The sequence below is a fragment of the Macrotis lagotis genome, chromosome 6 (genome assembly GCF_037893015.1).
Source record: "Macrotis lagotis isolate mMagLag1 chromosome 6, bilby.v1.9.chrom.fasta, whole genome shotgun sequence".
Lineage (NCBI taxonomy): Eukaryota > Metazoa > Chordata > Mammalia > Peramelemorphia > Peramelidae > Macrotis > Macrotis lagotis.
In genome coordinates, this window is record NC_133663.1 from 17,046,638 (window position 1) to 17,064,734 (window position 18,097).

At 43.8% G+C, this 18,097-nt stretch overlaps 1 protein-coding gene and 1 long non-coding RNA gene across 2 annotated transcripts; both read right to left on the reverse strand.

The window, feature by feature from the left end:
* Positions 1-233: 233 nt before the first annotated feature.
* On the reverse strand, positions 234-3,128 carry LOC141490670 (uncharacterized). Its single transcript, XR_012469306.1, has 3 exons — positions 2,607-3,128; positions 689-779; positions 234-400 (listed from the first exon to the last, which is right to left on the reverse strand). It is a non-coding gene; the product is annotated as an uncharacterized LOC141490670 (long non-coding RNA).
* A 143-nt stretch (positions 3,129-3,271) lies between these two features.
* CCNL1 (cyclin L1) lies at positions 3,272-17,758 on the reverse strand. Its single transcript, XM_074190821.1, has 11 exons — positions 17,420-17,758; positions 17,245-17,319; positions 17,039-17,148; positions 9,893-10,013; positions 9,417-9,481; positions 7,410-7,509; positions 7,199-7,303; positions 6,959-7,100; positions 6,606-6,717; positions 6,404-6,502; positions 3,272-5,878 (listed from the first exon to the last, which is right to left on the reverse strand). Exons 1-11 carry the CDS (start codon positions 17,741-17,743, stop codon positions 5,530-5,532), a joined length of 1,602 nt encoding a protein of 533 aa, XP_074046922.1. The 5' UTR covers positions 17,744-17,758; the 3' UTR covers positions 3,272-5,529.
* Positions 17,759-18,097: the final 339 nt, after the last annotated feature.

The window sequence follows — 18,097 nt, forward strand, 5'->3', positions numbered from 1 at the left end:
TAAGCACCAGCACGCCCTCCCACTCAGCCATTCTACACTCCTGCCCTTTTGCTCAGTGCCCGATGTGATCTCCGACATGAGATGTCCCAGGCTGGGCCACGGCATCTGCTTCTTCCCTTCTCAGCCCCTTGGCCCCCCAAACTCTGCTGCCCCTGACCCTCCCCGAGACGTTATTTTGCCTACTCTGCGGCTGCTTTGCATCTACCTGTAGTACAGGTTGCTTTCCCTGGGACAATGTAAACTTCAGAGGGCCGGGCTGTGGCTTGCTGGCTTTCTATCCCTGGCCCTTGGCAGAGCCTGGTGGCTCAGAAAGGGTGAAATAGGGGGCCCGACGGGGGCCAAGTGCAGCAGTCCATGGTCCCTTCACTGACTCCTGTTGCCCCACAGTAGACATTGCGGGCTTGGGGGGAGGAAGAATTTTGTTTAGAGTGGTCCTAGAGAGAGACCCAGGGGTTTGGGTATTATAAGAGGGGAGCTGAGCACCTCCCTACCTCCCCCAAGGCAGCCCAGTGTTCCTTCTTGCCGTGAGCCAGTCTGCCCCCTTGAATTCCCTGACCCCAGGCAGCTTTTCCTCTTACCACTCCCATCTCCAATCAGTGGGAATTTCCTTGATTCTCCCTCCGTAGTGTCCCTTGGTTCCCCCCTTCTCCCGGCACACCTAGCCCCCACCCTGGCTCGGTCCTCTTACCTGGAGGGCAGCTGCCGCTTGAGCTCCCCCCACCCTCTTCCTCCTCACTGGACTCCAGAAACGAAGGCCCAGGTAGCACTGTCACTTGCATCTAAGGGTGAAAACAAACCAACGTGGCCAGGGGCACGTGCCTGTCCTGGCTCCAACCCACCTGCTGCCCGTCTTATGTCACTTAGGGCAGGGACCCCCCTCTTCTCTCCCCGAGCAGCAAACAGCTATCAAAAAGCCCATGCATTTATTTCCTTCAGCAGAGTTGGAGCCCACCTAGTCCCTAGGGTTGGACAGGACCCTCCATGTTATCGACTCCTCATTTTACAGGGGAGGAAACCGAGGCCTGGCAAAGTGAAGTAGCTTGCCCGAGTCACACAAGTGGGACAAATTGTTTTTGGAAATGAAGAGTGAATCCCAAGCAATACAAAGCCAAGTTCAGCAGAAACTGTCCCCCCAATAGACTTCTGCGCCCCCCTTACTGAGAGAATCCTCAACAGCTTGGAGTGGACTTAATTTCTGAAGCCAGCCTGGGGCCTCCCTCGCCTCCTTGCCCAGTTCTTAGATTGGAAGCCCTGGAGGGCCGAGGTGGTCCTGCAGCACCCCACGTCCGATGGTTGCCTGGTGACCAGTCCTGGAGTCAGGAAGAGCCGAGTTCAAATCTAGCCTGGCTCACTCACCAGCTATCTTTACCTGCTTCCCTCGGAGTCCTGCTCTGCGAGGACTACAATAAAGCACCTCCCCTACCCTGCAACTTCCCTGTACATTGGCCCTTATTTAATCCAAGAGTTCTGCATTGGAGTTTTTTGGTCCGAACCCCGACTTTGCTGGGTAACCTTGGAGCAGTCACTGTGCTTTCTTGGGCCTAAGCTGCCCATCTAGAAAAGGAAGGGGCCCTTCCCCATTGTCTCCAAGTGCGGCACCAGCTCTGAATCCTGACTGTATGATTGTGGTGTCAGGGTTAGGAAAAACCAAGAGAGGCAGCGGCAGCGGCAGCGGCGGCACCTTGTCAGCAGCGGCCAATGACAGGGCTCAGGGCAGGGAACACATCTGGGCCCGCAAGTGGCACCTTCTGCCCGTGTGTGAGTGGATCGGGGCAGTTCATCCTTTGTCACACCTCAGTGGAGGTTCCAGGGCCTCTCAAAGCGCAAGATTTTCCTTATTTAGCCAAACTCCTGAAAGGGGCCTCTCCACTCAACAGGCCCACAGCCTTTGTGTCTGGGGATGGGCAGAAGGTTCAGAGACTAGGCCTGGCCCTGGGGGGGCCGTGTGGCCCCTCAGAGCCCGCTCAGTGGAATCCACCTGAGCGCCCTTCCTGCGCAGCCTAGGCCTCTATAAAGTGAGGGGGGCTGGCCTCCAAGTCGGGGCTTCCCACGGGGGGGGGGGCTGGGGCTGTAAATAAACATCAGGTCTCGATGCTTAGATTCCCACCTAAATGACTTCCTTCATCATCCTCTCCCCTGGGCTTCACCAGACTGACCACCAGAGGGCGCGGGGCACACAAAGGGTCCCCCACCTGGCTCCAACCCCCACCATGAGAAGATGGCCTGAGGCTGTGCCCACCCGCAGGGTGGCACTTCCAAAGGCCCCTGAGCAGCTGAGGCCAACTGACCCCCCCAAACTGGGAGCTTTCTGTTGATTCCACACTTCAGAATGTTTCTGCATTTTGATTCGACCCCCCTCCCCTCCGGCCTCAAAGGTTAGGGGCCTTCGCATGCTTAACCGAGCCCAGTCCTTGCCCCAGAGACTCAGCCACATAAAGACTGATACAAATGAGAGCTACCCATTTATATGTGTACACTCACCTACACACAAACCTGCACGTGCATGTGCCATGTGTGCATCCATGCACACATGTGTAAACGTGTGTGTGTATGTGTGTGTGTTCATAGCCAAACTCCCACTAGGTGGGTCCAGACACAATACACACCAAGGCCAAAGCTGGCATCCAGGCTCAAGGTGACAGTTGGCGGTCAACAGCCAGTTGCCCGGCCTCCCGGCCTCCCAGTTCCAGGTCGGGCTCTTCAGGCCGGGGATCTTCTGGCTTCCGCCCTGCACACGCGCCCCAAGCCTTGGCCCTCTCCTCTCTTCTTGGGGCTCTTCACTAGTTTTGGCATGTCATGGGTCCCTTTGGAAATCTGGAGCAGCCCACGCTTCTCTCCAGAGAACCATGTTTCTAATGCACAAAATAAAATACAAAGGATTCCAAAGGAAACCACTCAAAGTGAAAATTACCAAAACACATTTTTAAAACCCCCAGGGCCCAGGGACACCACCCTTGCCCTGGCTCTTTCGCTCTCCCACCCTTGATATCACTGGTTCCAATGAAAGTTCTCGGGCCTTACAGGGACAATCCCCCACTCCTGCCAGTTAGCTCCCCAGAACCTAAAATTCATGGTCCCAGACTCCAAACTTCCAGATTGTTTGAGCACCTTTGCCTCCCTCCTCCTGCTTGCCCTTTCTGTCTGTAGGCGCTTCCCTCCTCTCCCCAATCCCGCACCCATGTCCCAACTCCACTCCCCAGTTCAGAGCCACCTTGTTTCCTCATCTCTGCCCTCTAATCCACCTGTACAACTGCCAGAGCCCTCCTCCTAAAATACAACTTCCTGAACCCAACACGTAAGCTCCTCCGTGACCTGGTTCCAATGCGTCTTCTGTATTTTCTCTCATACCTCACCATCAGACCCAACTCTCTGCACTCACCCCGCCTTCCTCCTAGACTCCTCAGAGAAAACTCGGATTGTTCCAGGTGTCCAATGTTCATCTTGTCATTACACAGTACTTTCTGGGGGAACCTGCTCTCCAGCCACTCAGTCGGCCACCAGCTAGGAGTTGGGGGGGGGGGTTTCCCCTTGGGGACACTGAAATCCCCATCATAGAGATTCAAAGAGAAGAGGCAGGTGTGTCAGCTGAGCTGAAGAGCATCTGTGGAACGCGCTAACTGAAATGACTCGTCCGAAGTCACACACCCAAAGAGGAATCTGGTCTCCATGTTCAACATCAGGTATTCTTAGCCACATAATAAAAAAGCTAAATAATTCACTTAGCTAGGCTAAATTAGATGGGTTTAACTCAAGGCTTGCTGGGAGCACAGATCAACCATTCTGCTTCTGCTGAGTTGGAGATGCAGCAGATGATGAGGACGTGGGGCTGGGGTTCAGGAGGAGAGACCAACAGTGATGGCCAAGCCCATGGGAACTGGGGAGACAGAGGAAGTGTGGAGAAAGAGGTTGAGGACAGAGCCTCACTTTTAGTGCCAAGGACCCAATACATCAGTCATAAGAATGATCAAGAGAGAAAGCCAAAAGTCACAGAAAATAAGGGGGGCAGAGGATCCAGGAGGCAATGATTGGCAATGTCAAAAGCTGCAGTATCAAGAGTCCTGAGTATTTCAGCTTGCAGAGAATCAGTCATCCTGACTTCCAGTCTCGAGCTTTAGGAAGTAGAGGGGTGTCTGCCGTAAAAATGGTCAAGTCTCCAGAATGGCAAAGTGGGTTTTTTAAAGATGTGGGAGGTAGAGGCAACCTTCTAAGTGACTGAATTCAAGATTGGAGAACACTGCCAACTCTGGCCTTGAGAGAGATGCCTTTTGGGCCGCCCCTCAAACCCCCAGGATTGGACCAGATGAAACCCTCTGAACCAGAACCCTTGCCTCTGCAGCCATCTCAATGAAAACATAGCTGCTTTGTTATCCTACCATCCCTTCCTCTCCTGAGTGCCCTCAACTTAGAATGAGCTTGAGGACCACTGAAAGGTCAGATCTGGATTAAAATTCCACTTCCACACTCTCTAAAGCTTCCTTCCCAAAGGAGTGTGTCCTAACTCAAGATGGAATGACAAGATGCCTTCACAGAGGGATTTCAAGACTGGTCTCTGAAGAAATTGAAGTAGCTGAAGGAAGGGACTTCATCAGGTCCAGGATCCAAGTTTCCAACCTTCTGATTCTCACCTGACAAGGGTCCCTATTCTTTGTATAGATGCAGAGGATGAGATAGGACATCTATTGGCCTTCCTATGTACATGTCACAATTGGAACCTATCTCCTAATCTAACACCAATTCCAACATGTCGCTGGATAAATGGGTAGTTCAACTGGAAAATATCTAAAAAATTCGAACACTCCAGCCATTTACTTAGGTTTCTCGAGCTTTAAGCTTCTCTAAGAGTAGACCCCCGACAAGTGAGAAAACTGGTCCCCTGTTGTCATAAAAAGCCTCGAAAGACAGCATGTTCACTTCGGGTACAGTTTGTATGTCACTTATTTTGACTGTTTGGTCATGACATTTTCAAGTTGCAGCAGAAACAAAGGATGCTCATTAGAAATCAGTCCAACTACTTAACTACTCAATGTTCAAATTTCAGTTTAATAATTTATTTAAATAAGATATTTGAAGAGGCAGTTTTAAAAAAACCCAAGATTTATATTTTATTTCCTTGTAAAAATCTTTACACATGCAGACAAACCAGTGTAAGAAAGTATCCACCATCATTTAAACAAATAACCATACTTAAATAGTATAATGTCTGCAATTTATCCGTATAAAAATAAGATACATTTTTACAGAAGACCACTCTCCAGTTCTTATATTGATAAACAATACACAACTATAATAATAGGTACAATTGAACTTGACCATGGTTTTCAATTAGATACTGCTAGGGCATTTTAATGTGCAAAAAAAATTAACATAGTTCTTTCAAAAGAAAATGTCCTCAATGTTTCTAAAAACCTAGAGGGCTTTTAATAAATCAATTCCTAATCAGTTTGTTTCTAATATTTCAATTAAGAGTCCATACACCATAATGTAGATAGGCATAACTACTAAGGAATGATGCAGGCTCAAAGACAGGAATCAGCGCCTGTGCCTGCCATGTCCTGAACGATTACCGCCGTGGTGCTTGCCTTTGTGCGCCCGTTCAAAGGACCGAGACCTCTCACGCCTCTCCCGGTGGTGTCCCCGTTCATGCCTGTGCTTCTTGGCAGCATCAGAATGATCCCGAGATTTGCTCTGAGATCGAGAGCGGGACTTTTTCCTTTTATGACCGTGGCGATTCGAACTTTTTAAATCTTCCCTGGTGTGCTTGGCTTTAAGGTGTGGAGAGCCATGATTGTGGTGCCTCCGGGGACTTTCACTGTGACTGCGGGATCGACTTCGCGATCTTGAGCTGTACGTTCCAGATCGACTTCGTCTGTTGTTGTAACTTAAAAGAGGAATTTCATCTGTTAGGTTTGGCTTTTCATACAGAACCACAACTACAATCCTACTCAAAACAGCATTTCCCCATTCTCCTACTCCTGTTTCAGACTCAATTCCAAGCAGGAAAGTACTGCCAAGTCTATCCATGACCACCTTAAACGCTCGCTATAGTCCCAGGGCTATGCCAACTAAGTCAAGAACGTAAGACAAGCATTTTATCATAAGAATCTAGTTAAGAAGTTTGTGGGGTTTGAGTTAATACCATAAGCTTTTCTAAAAGAACAAATAATTTTCTAATTATTCACCCTTAGTTATGAAATAGGAGGTTGCATAGATGACCTGTTGCTTCCTGTTCTCAACCCATGAAAGAGTGGGACAAAGGACTTTAAAAAGAGGTTATACATTCCAAGGAGAGAGAAACCTCAGTATTAAATTCTTTAGCCCAGGTTTCTTTCTTGTCCTGTTAAATAAACTACAGTAACTTAAGAAAACTTCATTTCCTCAAGGTTCAAAAGAACTAGTTACTTACTGTCTTCTTGGTGTATGAGATCGAGATCGTGACCTCGTCCGTGACCTCGACCGACTCGCACTTCTACTGTTTCTACTTCTCTTGCTGTCCTTCCTAACACTAAAATTAAAAAAAAAGAGAGAGAAAAAGAAAAGAAAGTCAGATTATCTTCTTCCCAAGTCTGTGCATTCAAACAGAACCATCTCATGACTATAACACTCACCCATTATAAGGGCTCTTGGATGCCTGTGGTCTGTCTTCAGGTTCTTTTTTGATGGTCTTCATGCTGGCTGAAACTGGTGTTTTCTCTTCTGGTTTTACTTCTCTTGGTGATGCTAAGAAAAAGATTTCCACATATTAATATGTTTATGTATATCTAAAATCTATTTAAATGAAAGCCAAAGATTGTTCCTAAAAGTCAACACAGTCACATAGCTCTAAAGGATTTTTCATGATAATAATTTTTTTCAAGGTAGCTATTGGTATCAATAGATAAGGGAATTAAAAGTTTATAATCACCAAATATTCCACTCTCCTAGTTAGGTAAACTAATACTAACAATTAGATAAATCTTACATGGTTTAGAAGCTGGAGAGAAGCCACCCAGTGTTGAAAGGGCTGGAGTTCCATCAGGATTCAGTCCTTTTGCTTTTAATTTAGCTTCCTGTAAGGCTACTTTCCTCTTTTCAACTTCTTTTTCCAGCAATTCATAATTTGGCTATTGAAAGGAATGGAAAAAGAACATTTCTAGTGTTACATTCCAATAAATCTGATGTCACACAACAATTCGCAGGGAGGCAACTAAGAACAGTTTACCTTTTTTCTGGTATAAAGTCTAAGTGTTTCTATGCAGATATCCTGAATATCTTCTTCTGTGGTACCAAAGAGTAGAAACCAATGAGGACGCGTTGGCAATGGAATCTAAATGGGTAACAGATGAGTTTAGATAGAATTTTGGCATTTCATCATTTTTTTGGTGCTTTGGTCTACTTGGTGTCAGAGGTTATTTCACAGATGACATGCTCACCTGAAGCGCTCTAGCTGCAAGGTAGATACAAGCACATGCTATTGTCTCTGGTTGAAACCGAACAAAAACATTGGTTCGCAGGCTGTCATTCATGTAATTCCTGGAAAACATTATAACTCTAAGTTTTATGGGTGAACAAATGTTTCTTCTGGATTTTAAACTTAATTGGAGACTCAATCTACTTTATCCTTTTTCCTTCTCTTTAGTTATATTTATCTTACAGGTTTCTAATGTGTAACATTCTTATCTTAAAATTTCAGAGATAAGAATTTTAACATTTTTGAATCTGTCCCTCTGCTTAAAAAAAAGTAATAAGAAAAAAAAAACAACAAAAGCCTCCCCCCCTCTCTCTGCACAACAAGGAAAAAATATATACCTTATTTGCTATTTTTGATTGAAGAAAACTTTTTAAATAACCGTTTCTTTCCTTAAAAGCAATGCTTTACAACTTTGTTTCTGACAATTCTTCATACTGTGTCTCAGAATTTATTATATAGACCCTTTCAACAAGCTGCAGTTCAGAAATTTTAAGAATTCTGTTTTGTGTGTGTACAAAATAATCTCACAAGATTTTTTCAGGAAGAAAAGAAAAAACAAAAATGATAGGGTAAAATATTTTAATACTCTCCAAAGAGGCTGCTGATTGATATTTGGTCAAATAGTAAGGAAATTAAAGCTTGCTGCTTGGGGAAATAGCTTTCCCTTTAAACCTCGTAAAGGTTAATTGATTAGATATAAGGCAAACACACATCTTTAATGTTTATGCAGCAATCATAAACAGACTAAAACTGTATCCCTATTATTCAAAGATTAAATGTTGGACATTTGTATCCTTCCATTCAAAATGGTTATAAATATACACTATAAGTAGAATTATTTCAAATGATCACAACTTTAAGTGGAATCAGCATCTCTAAGATTTAGCAAAGAAAACCGCTCCATGAAATCTGACTTCACGGAACATATATGAAACCACCATAACTTATATAGACTTCATAAGACCAGAACAAGATAGTATTCTTCAATAAGAGCCCAAGGGCTTCAGGGGACACAATGAAGAATGAAGTCATTTGCGCTTGCATATGCAAAGGATTGGTTACTGCCAATAACTTCCTGCACAAGACTTTTAAGTTTTAGAATAAAGAACAGTAGTAGAGTTGACAACTATAGCAATTCATTAAAATAGCACTCATTTTACCTTTAAATAAGCCAGCACTCCACGCAGAAAATCAGCATCTCAAAAGTGTGGTTAAAATGTCTCCAAGCAATATTAAGGCTTCCCTTAAAGCAAGGGAAGGTCTGACAATTCTCTAAATTTCATACTGCCTGAAATGCAAATTCAAAATCCAATAGCCCAACTGCTAACAAGTTGTAGGATAAAATGGCGCCCACTGTAGTTTCCTTTGGCAGTATTAGCATGCTGTACATACTAATGATCCAATTGAGTCAAAACTACTAATAAAATCAATTTAATTCATAATGGCTGAACAACAAGTCTATCAAAAATGAGCTGTTCATTTTGATAGTAACAGGTATACATTAAATACATATGCATGTTGAATAGTTACTTCTAGAAACAAATATACAAATCCTTTTGACACCCCGACAGAACTAGAAGATGCTGCCAGATGGATATGGACCACTTCAGTGAATCTCGGATGAGAGCTTGCACTGGATTGGCTGGAGAGAAGGGCAGCCAATCAGGCCATCCTGAGGTCATGGGCTGAGGTGCAGAGGGCAGAGTTCTATGACTTACCATCATGGACTACCCTTTAATTAAAGAGTAGAAAAAAGAACAAAGTTAAATTGAGTTCTCCATAAAAAGTACTTAGTCAAACCAAGAAAACAGTAAGCAGAAATAAGCATTTATTTACCTTTTTTTTGTGCCCAAAATAGCTCATTTTCAAAGTAGCTTACATTTCATTGTTTTGAAAATAGAAAACAAAACTTACGTTATTTCTGCTACTGTTTTCCTGGCTAGGAAAGAGTGTGCAAAGGATGACTTACCAGGCTGTCTGAACCAGGGTTTGATTCCGTTCACATTCTAAGACTTGTAAATACATAACAATGATCTAGGGAAAAGGAAGAGACACAGAATAATTACACATGGAGTTTCCTGATCTACCAGTTAATTCAGTAAAATGAGACAGTCTATACAACTTGGTAAACTAAAAAATTAATGCCAAGTTCAACATATTAGGAACCAATTAATTATCCTTATTTGCATAGATAGTAAAAAGGAATGACTGCAAAACATCTGTAATTGTCAGCAGACAATAAATGCATCAATTTACTCTACAAATATGCAACTGAGCAATGTTGGTCAGCTGGGCATCACATCACCATCACTTCTACACAAACTCAAGAGACAACAACCACTCAGTCTGAGCAATAGATTTCAACGCTTAAACACACACATTGATAAAAATCAATTTATTCTCAAATTGATAGACAAACTCATTATACGCTTTCTTGTAACTCACCTTGTGAGGGTGCTTGACATGAACACAAAATCCCAATTCCTTCAATACCCTCCTCTCTGCCTTGATTACTTGATTTTTGGTGTTTATGTAGTTCTGATCAAGGATCAGGGGGCTTGGTGTCCTAGTTTGTAAGAAATAAAATCACAACTGTTTTGCACATCCAAACAAGTTTATTTGTGGCATCTCCATTTTCCCTTCCAACCAACTATTGGCAACAGAAACCAGCTTTTTAAACTCCTGAAAACAAGTTAAAGCATTGATCTTGTGCTGTCCAAGTTAGGCTAATCAAACATATAGATCGAGTTTACATTCATTCCAATGATATCTTTGTTTACATCGCTTACTCCTTTATGGTCTAACAATATCTATTAGTGTGAAAATAATCTTAATACCCATTTACAAATACATTCTGGTTGTACATTTCTAAACAAAATCTTCACAATTCTCAATGTCAAAACTAATGAATTCATCCTTCTAAGATAAACACCTCACAGATTATAAAAGCTTAATACCTGACATAAATAGTGTCTCTTTTTCAAAAGCTTTCCTACAAAGTAGGGAAGAGTTTTAAGGCAAAGGATTTACCTGAAAAGATTAAACAAATTGCAAAGCACAAATATGTGGTAATTTTAATAAAGGCTGATCAATTCCAAGCCACCTAATATGGCTGATCTTAATGCAGAATGAACAGCAGATCAAGAATACTTGTCAGCAGGTCAACAATTAGTCCAACTACTCAAGTGACTCGATAATCTATTTAATTAACCCAGCCCTTGCAATGCATCATCTCTCATAGGCTAACTTGAATCTGAAAAGTCAAGAGTAAATGACTACATTCAAACATGTTAAGAAATTCATCAGAAACTAGGCAAGAAGCTTTTCAAGCAAACTGATTTTTACTAAGTAGAAGACAAAATTACTAAGGTATAAAATAAAAAGGGGAAGAATACCAAGTTCTTGATGTTAGATAAACAAAGATGCAGGAATGCCAGTGATTGACTGTTTGGCAAAAACCAGCCTGCTATTCTTCCCTATTTACATACTTATTAAAAAGATAGCATTATCATGAGCAATGGAAATCAAACTTGTTTTTCATCATTATATTTTCAGTTTGAGATTCCTCTACTACAGGAATATTGATGCTTTAACAGCTTCTGTTGTTCAACCTCAACGGAAAAACTTTGCATGTTTACCTGAATTCGTCTTTAAATACATACTGTGTAAATGAAATACCATAATTTATCAGCTTTACTAAAGACACTGATAGGAAAAAGAGCACAAGAAGCAATTATTTCCTCATATTAGGCAAGTGATTATTCCAATTAAAATGTAAGCATTTCTTATTATGGCAGAAGCATGTTGAAGTTTTTGATTCTTTACTTAAAAGCTATCTTTCATAAATACTGGCACTGAAAAGGTATGGTCTTAGAACACCTATTTCTGGCAGATTGTTAACAGACTTTGTCTTGTGCAGATCTCATTTCTCAGGCTGATAGGGTAACAAACCCTTGCAGGACAGGAATCCTGTTGCCAAGCCAATACAGCAGAGTCTTCTCTTATACTGGAGAAGATTCATTCACCAAGAGGACAGAGGAGGATCATCTTGGCAATTCCTGGAAGGAAGCTACTAAGTTAAACATTTAAAAAGGTCCAAATACTTAATACCTTTCAGGCAGAATCAGATTTACAGTTGAAAGAGACCTTTGTTCAAGGTTCCTCTAATCCAGCACCTCCTAGGTTTTTAAAATGAGGTCCTAGAACAGCAAGCAGGTGAGCAAGATTCAAACCCAGGTTCCCTTGACTTTTTTTTTTAGGTTTTTGCAAGGCAAAAGGTTAAGTGGCTTGCCCAAGGCCACACAGCTAGGTAATTATTAAGTGTCTGAGACGGGATTTGAACCCAGGTACTCTGTACTCCTGACTCCAGGGCCAGTGCTTTATCCACTTCGCCACCTAGCCACCCCCCCCCTTGACTTTTACTATCGGCAGTGCTCTTTCCACTACACTCCCCCCTCAAGTTTCACAGTGTGAGTTCATTTGACAGATTAGGGAACTTGGGTCCAGTCAAGTGAAGGAATCTGCCCAACATCATAAAGGTTAGTCACATTTTGAAGTAATAAAGAGAAAATTTCAAAAGTAGAAAATTTATCTAAACTGACAAGCTGACATATTATATATAAAACATACACACATGCACACTTATTTCAATAATGTTCAAAGTTTGTCCAAGTTTTCTTCAGCCTATATGCTGAAAATTAAATTTGGTGATGACTGTGAATCAGGAAACTGGGTCACAGATGTAAAGGACATCCATTGTACTAAATTCCTTAAGTCAGATTAAGAAAATAAAGATATCTCTTTAAAAATAAAAAAGCAGCACAAAACTTCCAGGTAAAGCTCAAAATAAAGTCAAACAGTAAATAAACCATTTCCACCGCTGAGATTTTTTTGGGGGGTGGGGGTCTTTAATGTCAATAAGAAATTCAGACTTATGGTCTTATACAATACTAATTAAATGACTTTCCCTTCTTAGGGAGAATATTGGAGAACATAAGATCTACTGTGAGATAACAGTTCTGGACAGATTAGTCAGTCTACTCATACCTGCAACCTAATGGGAAAAACATTGACCATTTTAAAACTGGGTTCTCTCATACAGAATGAATAGTGCCCAATTCTGATAAGAAAATGGGCACATTGATAATTGGATGCATTTTAAAAATGCTTTCCTCAGAACAGAAGGCACTCTGTTGTTTCTATTTTAACTAACCAGCAAGTTCTCTACTAATTAGACTTAATTTGAAAGCTGTCAATAACTTGAGGATGAGGAGCTCTCTGCCCAGTAGACAGTCAGTCATTCCTTATTTCCAGAAGCAGTTCTATGGGCAGTGCTCTGATGGAGTAACTTCCTTAAGTCTTCCTGTGTGTCTCAATACTGAACCCCAATAGGGTTTGGCTGAAGTTAGGCTCACCCTTCACCTCACAAATAAATCTGGATGCTAATTTTTTAAAAACCATTTTATATGTATGATTTATCTTTATAATGCTTTGTCATCATCAGGATTCCAAACAAAAAGTTAATCAAATTTCCATGTATTTCTTTTTTTTAGAAAAGCTCCAATTCACTTGTTTTGAGAAAGTCAGAGTATCACTTGAAGTATTCAGGAGTCCCTTTGTGTACAAGGTTTAATGCTCCTTTAACTACACCAAATGCTTTAGCAAACAGAAATGTGTCCCCATCAAAAAGGGGCACTGACACAAAGTTATATACGAAATCATTTAATAGACACACATCATATATCTCTTAAGAAAAACAGCACTTTTTTTTACTGAGGTTAACTAAATGGACTACTTGTGACCAACCATTAGCATATTATGACATCAATTAGTAACTTTCTAGAAACTTATCAAACTTTCTCAATGAACCAATAAAATCTAAAAGATGGGTAAAGTGGGTTCTCCTAGTTAAAAACTGCATTGTCTACCAAATAAACTTAAAATCAATTCACACAGAAATGAAAGATTGATAAATTTCATATATGTATTGACAATCAATCACACTGAAATCCACAGACAGATTCTTTTCATTTCTCCAAGTTACCAGTACTTTCTGAGACACAAAGAACCAGAAAGCAACCTATCAGCATATATTAAAAAGCCTATTTTCAGGAGTTTCCAATAGTCCTTCTAAAAAGCAATTTTTCAAAGTGAAGCTCCTGAAGGAGTACCTTATATTCACATCAGTGATTTCATTTTTTGAATTACTGTTTTACTTACATTTTAAGTTACCAGACACTAGTTCTTCCTGTATCCTTTACCTATCTCATTTCCTTTTACTTCTAACCACAGACCATGCAAATAGAGAAACTACACTGTATTTTCCAACAGTGTAATTCTTCCTAATTCATCCAAATCAATTTATTCATCAAGAAATTAACTATGTATGCAAGGTATTATGGGAAGATTTATGAAGACAATTATACCACATTTGTTTCAATCAAAATAGCTGTAAGACCATTTCTCACTTGTGGTTAAGTCTTGAGATTGGTACACCAAATTAGAATCAATGGGTAAAAATGCAAAGAAACCACTCAACACCTTCACTTTCTCAGTGTGCCCAATGGTAGAAAAGACTTCTCAGAAGTAATTAACTTCCAACGAAGAGAAGAGACAAGAGACTGGAGAGGCCACAAGTCTCGGATGTTATTTATTATAGATGGGATTCACCAGTGAGAGCCTATACCAGATGAGCTCCAAGGTCTCTTCCAACTCTGAAAAATCTATTAGTAATCTTTATGGTGAACCCAGAATATCAGCTGGACTGGAATTGTTATCTCATGACCCTCAACCTTAGAAGTTTAACCCTTCACCCATACTATTGCCTTTAAGAATACAAAAGCTTGGATTCATATTCTCCAATATGCCATGGACATAAAAGCAAATTACTGCTCTTCAGCTATAAAAACAACCTTCTGCTTGAAGGTCATCATATACTACGAGCTTAAAATAGGCTTTTGAGGTCTAAAGTACCATAGAACCATATTTTTGGTCTAAGAAGACAACTGTATTTCTTGAGGATGGCAGTTAGTTGGGATTATATTATTTATAAAAAAATTTACAAAGCCAGATTTCTTCACAAACAGTGGAATAATAAATACATCAAGTACTATGCCCACTTTTATATGAAGAAACTAGTTCACAGTGACTGTCCCACAGATGGTCAGAATAGATTTGAATTCAAGTTTTCTGGTATCAAACTCAAGGGCTTATATTATATTATGTCAAAACTAGAAACACATTAGAAACCAAAGTAGTGCTTAAGTAGACTCATTAGGCCTGCATTTATTAACTACCATTATATTCATGGTACATGACACATAGCCCAGGGACACAAAACCAGAAATCTAATAGTTCTGCCCTCAAGGAACTTGGCCCCCTGGTGGTAGTGATGAGGTGTGTGGGGGGGCAAATAACAAAAAGAAACCCCACTAACAGCATGAAGTGGGGATATGGAAGCAGGAAATACTTCATGGATGTGTCACCCAAGTTGAGTCTTAAAATTAAATTACGCATTTGACATGATTTTACTGAAATATTCCTTTCTAATGGCCTAAGATCCTATTTGACTTCCCTTCCCCCCATCTTATACACATATACATACAGATATATATATATATATATACACATTTTACCAACCTACAATACTAACAACTTGGACAGCAAAGACAAAAGCTTTTAACAAGAAACAGGAGTTTTTCCAAATGGTTCACCAGTGGCCAACCTGTTAGTCCCCGATTCCAGTGACCTATTCTCAGAGCACTGGCTTCTCCTTGGGGATTTTCGATACTTCACTCACTGTTGCCATGACGACAGCTTCATCTCTATGTACCACTCCACATCACCCAGGCTTTGGTAAATGTAGCTGGTCGCTGTATAGTCGGTTGCAAGGGAAAAAAGAGTTGAAGTTAATAACACATACAAGTTTTACATGCTTGTAAACTTGTAAAAATGCATAGAAACTTTTACACATCCTGCTTGCTTAAAAAAAAGATGTCTGCGTGATTAATACTTCTTTCAAATGTCATGCGTGTTCATTTGTCAGATCGCATGGGGAGAACTCAATTTCACCATAAATGAATCAACAGTGTTTCACTGACACAGGAAAGCTCTGCTGGTTGTTTTTAGCCGCACCCATAACAAGCACCAATGACACTGAGTTTTGGAAATTTGTTCAGGCACATCTAATTTCTGACCTTAAACATTTTTAAGTATCAAAACTAACAAAAGGTTTTTTTGAGGAAAAAGAATTCATTAGTCTTCATTGTGATTACACAACACTGGCTTAATATGAATATGTCAAAGATTAAGATAAACTACTTCCACTTCTAGTCAGATTAATTCAGGTAAGATATGACTTGTTTTAATTTTGCCAAAGTTTAAAAGGCATAGAACTAAAAAGGAAAAACCACATTAAGCAGTTGTACAATCGGTTATATTTTAACTGCAGAATAACACAGCATAAAATTGTTACAAAAGTTAGAAATTTATGTGGTTTTTTTTTAGGTTTTTCACAAGGCAAATGGGGTTAAGTGGCTTGCCCAAGGCCACACGGCTAGATCATTATTAAGTGTCTGAGACTGGATTTGAACCCAGGTCCTCCTGACTCCAAGGCCAGTGCTTTATCCACTGCGCCACCTAGCCGCCCCAATTTCCTTCTCTAGGAACTTTCTTTCACTGATTATGGTAAAATAGGATGGAAAAAGAAGGGGAAAGAATAGAGAGAAGCACCTGATGATAGCAATATTCGAGAGAATTTAGCATTACACTGTTTGTTTAGGGTACTGTCCCACGTTTCTGTGTTGAGCTCAGATAAGTCCCACCACGGCCAACTTCTGGGTTTGGAGACCAAGGGGGACTGATTCAGGAACTAGCCAAATCAAGTGCCCACAAGCTCAGTAGGGCTATCCTTTTGGAGCTTCCTCTCACAAAGCAGTAACAAGTTCGGCTCCCCATTACCAGCATTCCCTAAGAGTGCATCTTACGGTCCAAACTATGCCAAGGGCATCCTGCGTCTACAAATGAAGACAGCCCTGAAGAGGAGACTTTTCCTTCAATAAGCACACAGAGCGACAACTTCGGTTTACCGGTGCAAGCTCAATACACCTTTGGGTTCCTTCACTGCATTTAAAATGTTCACACGCCTCACTAGAGAATTCCAGCCGAGCTGTGAAGCGCTGAGACTGTGCCTACGCAGAACCAAGTACCTGTTTAATCCCTTTGCCTTTCACCTCCAAGTCTTATCATCCTGCAGTCCTTTCAGATCCGGCATTAAAGCGTAGCTGAGCGCTGGGAAGGAGTCTACCCCAGTCCAAGGTCAACTGATAAAGCCTGGACTAGCGGCGCCCGCAGACGGGGCTGCGCGCCTCGGCTCTGCCGGCCACACTTGTTGCCAAGCGGCCGCTACTTTGTTACTTTGTTACTGCTCCCGCCCCCGCAGGGTCACAGCGCGCTCAGCGGCCACGTGGGGCCCCGCTACCTACGCCCAGCCTGGCTCCCCGGGGCCAGGCCCTGCTTTCCTGGGGGAAACGGCTCCAGCCAACGGGCGCGGGCACCGGCACAAAGGTCACGTCCCGAAACGGCCCATCTTACCTTTTTCCTCGCAACTGCCGCAAGTGGTGGAACACGTTAATCACGTCCCGAATCCTCCGAGGCGCCTCTTCGATCTTGGAAGCCAGATTGATGCAGGCCATGGCCACAATCTGAAAAGAAGCCGGGCCCGGGCGGGGGGTGAGCGGCGGGGGCCGGGCCAGGGCCCCGCGGCCCGCCTCCCCCCGGGCCCGGCCCTCGCGGCTCACCTCGAAGCTGTGCTTCACGAAGGACTTGGAGTAGAAGAAGCGGTGGAACAGCACCTGGCCCGTGGCCATCGCCACCTGCGGCGGGAGAGACGAGCCGTGAGCCGCGCGCCGGGCCGCCGCCGCCATCTTGGGCGGGCGGCGCCCCTCCCCCGCCCGCCCCGGGCCCCGGGCCCACCTGCGGCAGGCGCAGCAGGATGCCGGCCGCCTGGATCAGCTCGCAGCCCAGGATGCGCAGGTCCGTCTCGCTGGGCAGGTCCAGCCCGTCCTGCATGGAGGGCGTGGGCGACAGCCGCTCCTCGGGGATCAGCGAGTGGTCGATGGTCAGCGACACCTCCGAGTACAGCCGGTCCCCGATGAGGATGCCGCCCGCGGGGCCCGGGGCCGGGGCCGGGGCGGCCGGGGCCGGGGCGGCGGGGGCCGGGGCCGGGGCGGCGGGGCAGGCGGCGGCGGCGGCGGGGGCCGGGGCCGCGGCGGGGATCGGGTGAGGCCCGGACGCCATGGTCGCAGCCGGCTCCGCGCACGCCCGACGCAGCCGCGACCCGCGGCCAGAAGAAGCGAGAGCTGGCGCGGAGGCTCCTCCCGCGGCCGCGGCCGTGCCCGCGCAGACGCCTCCGCCTGACGTCACGGCGCCCGGGCAAAGTAGTCCCCGCCGGGGCGGGGCGGGGGGGGGCGGCCGGAGCGGGGCCCCGCCGGACCCCGGGCAGGGGCCGAGGGGAGAGGCGCGGCGCCACGGAGCTGCCCAGGCCCGACAGGCGCCGCGGAGAGAGCAGCGGCCCTGGAGGCAGCAGGCCCTGAGTTCAAGGCCGGCCCAGCCGGGTGGCCTTGGGCAAGCCACTTAACCCCACTGCCTCGC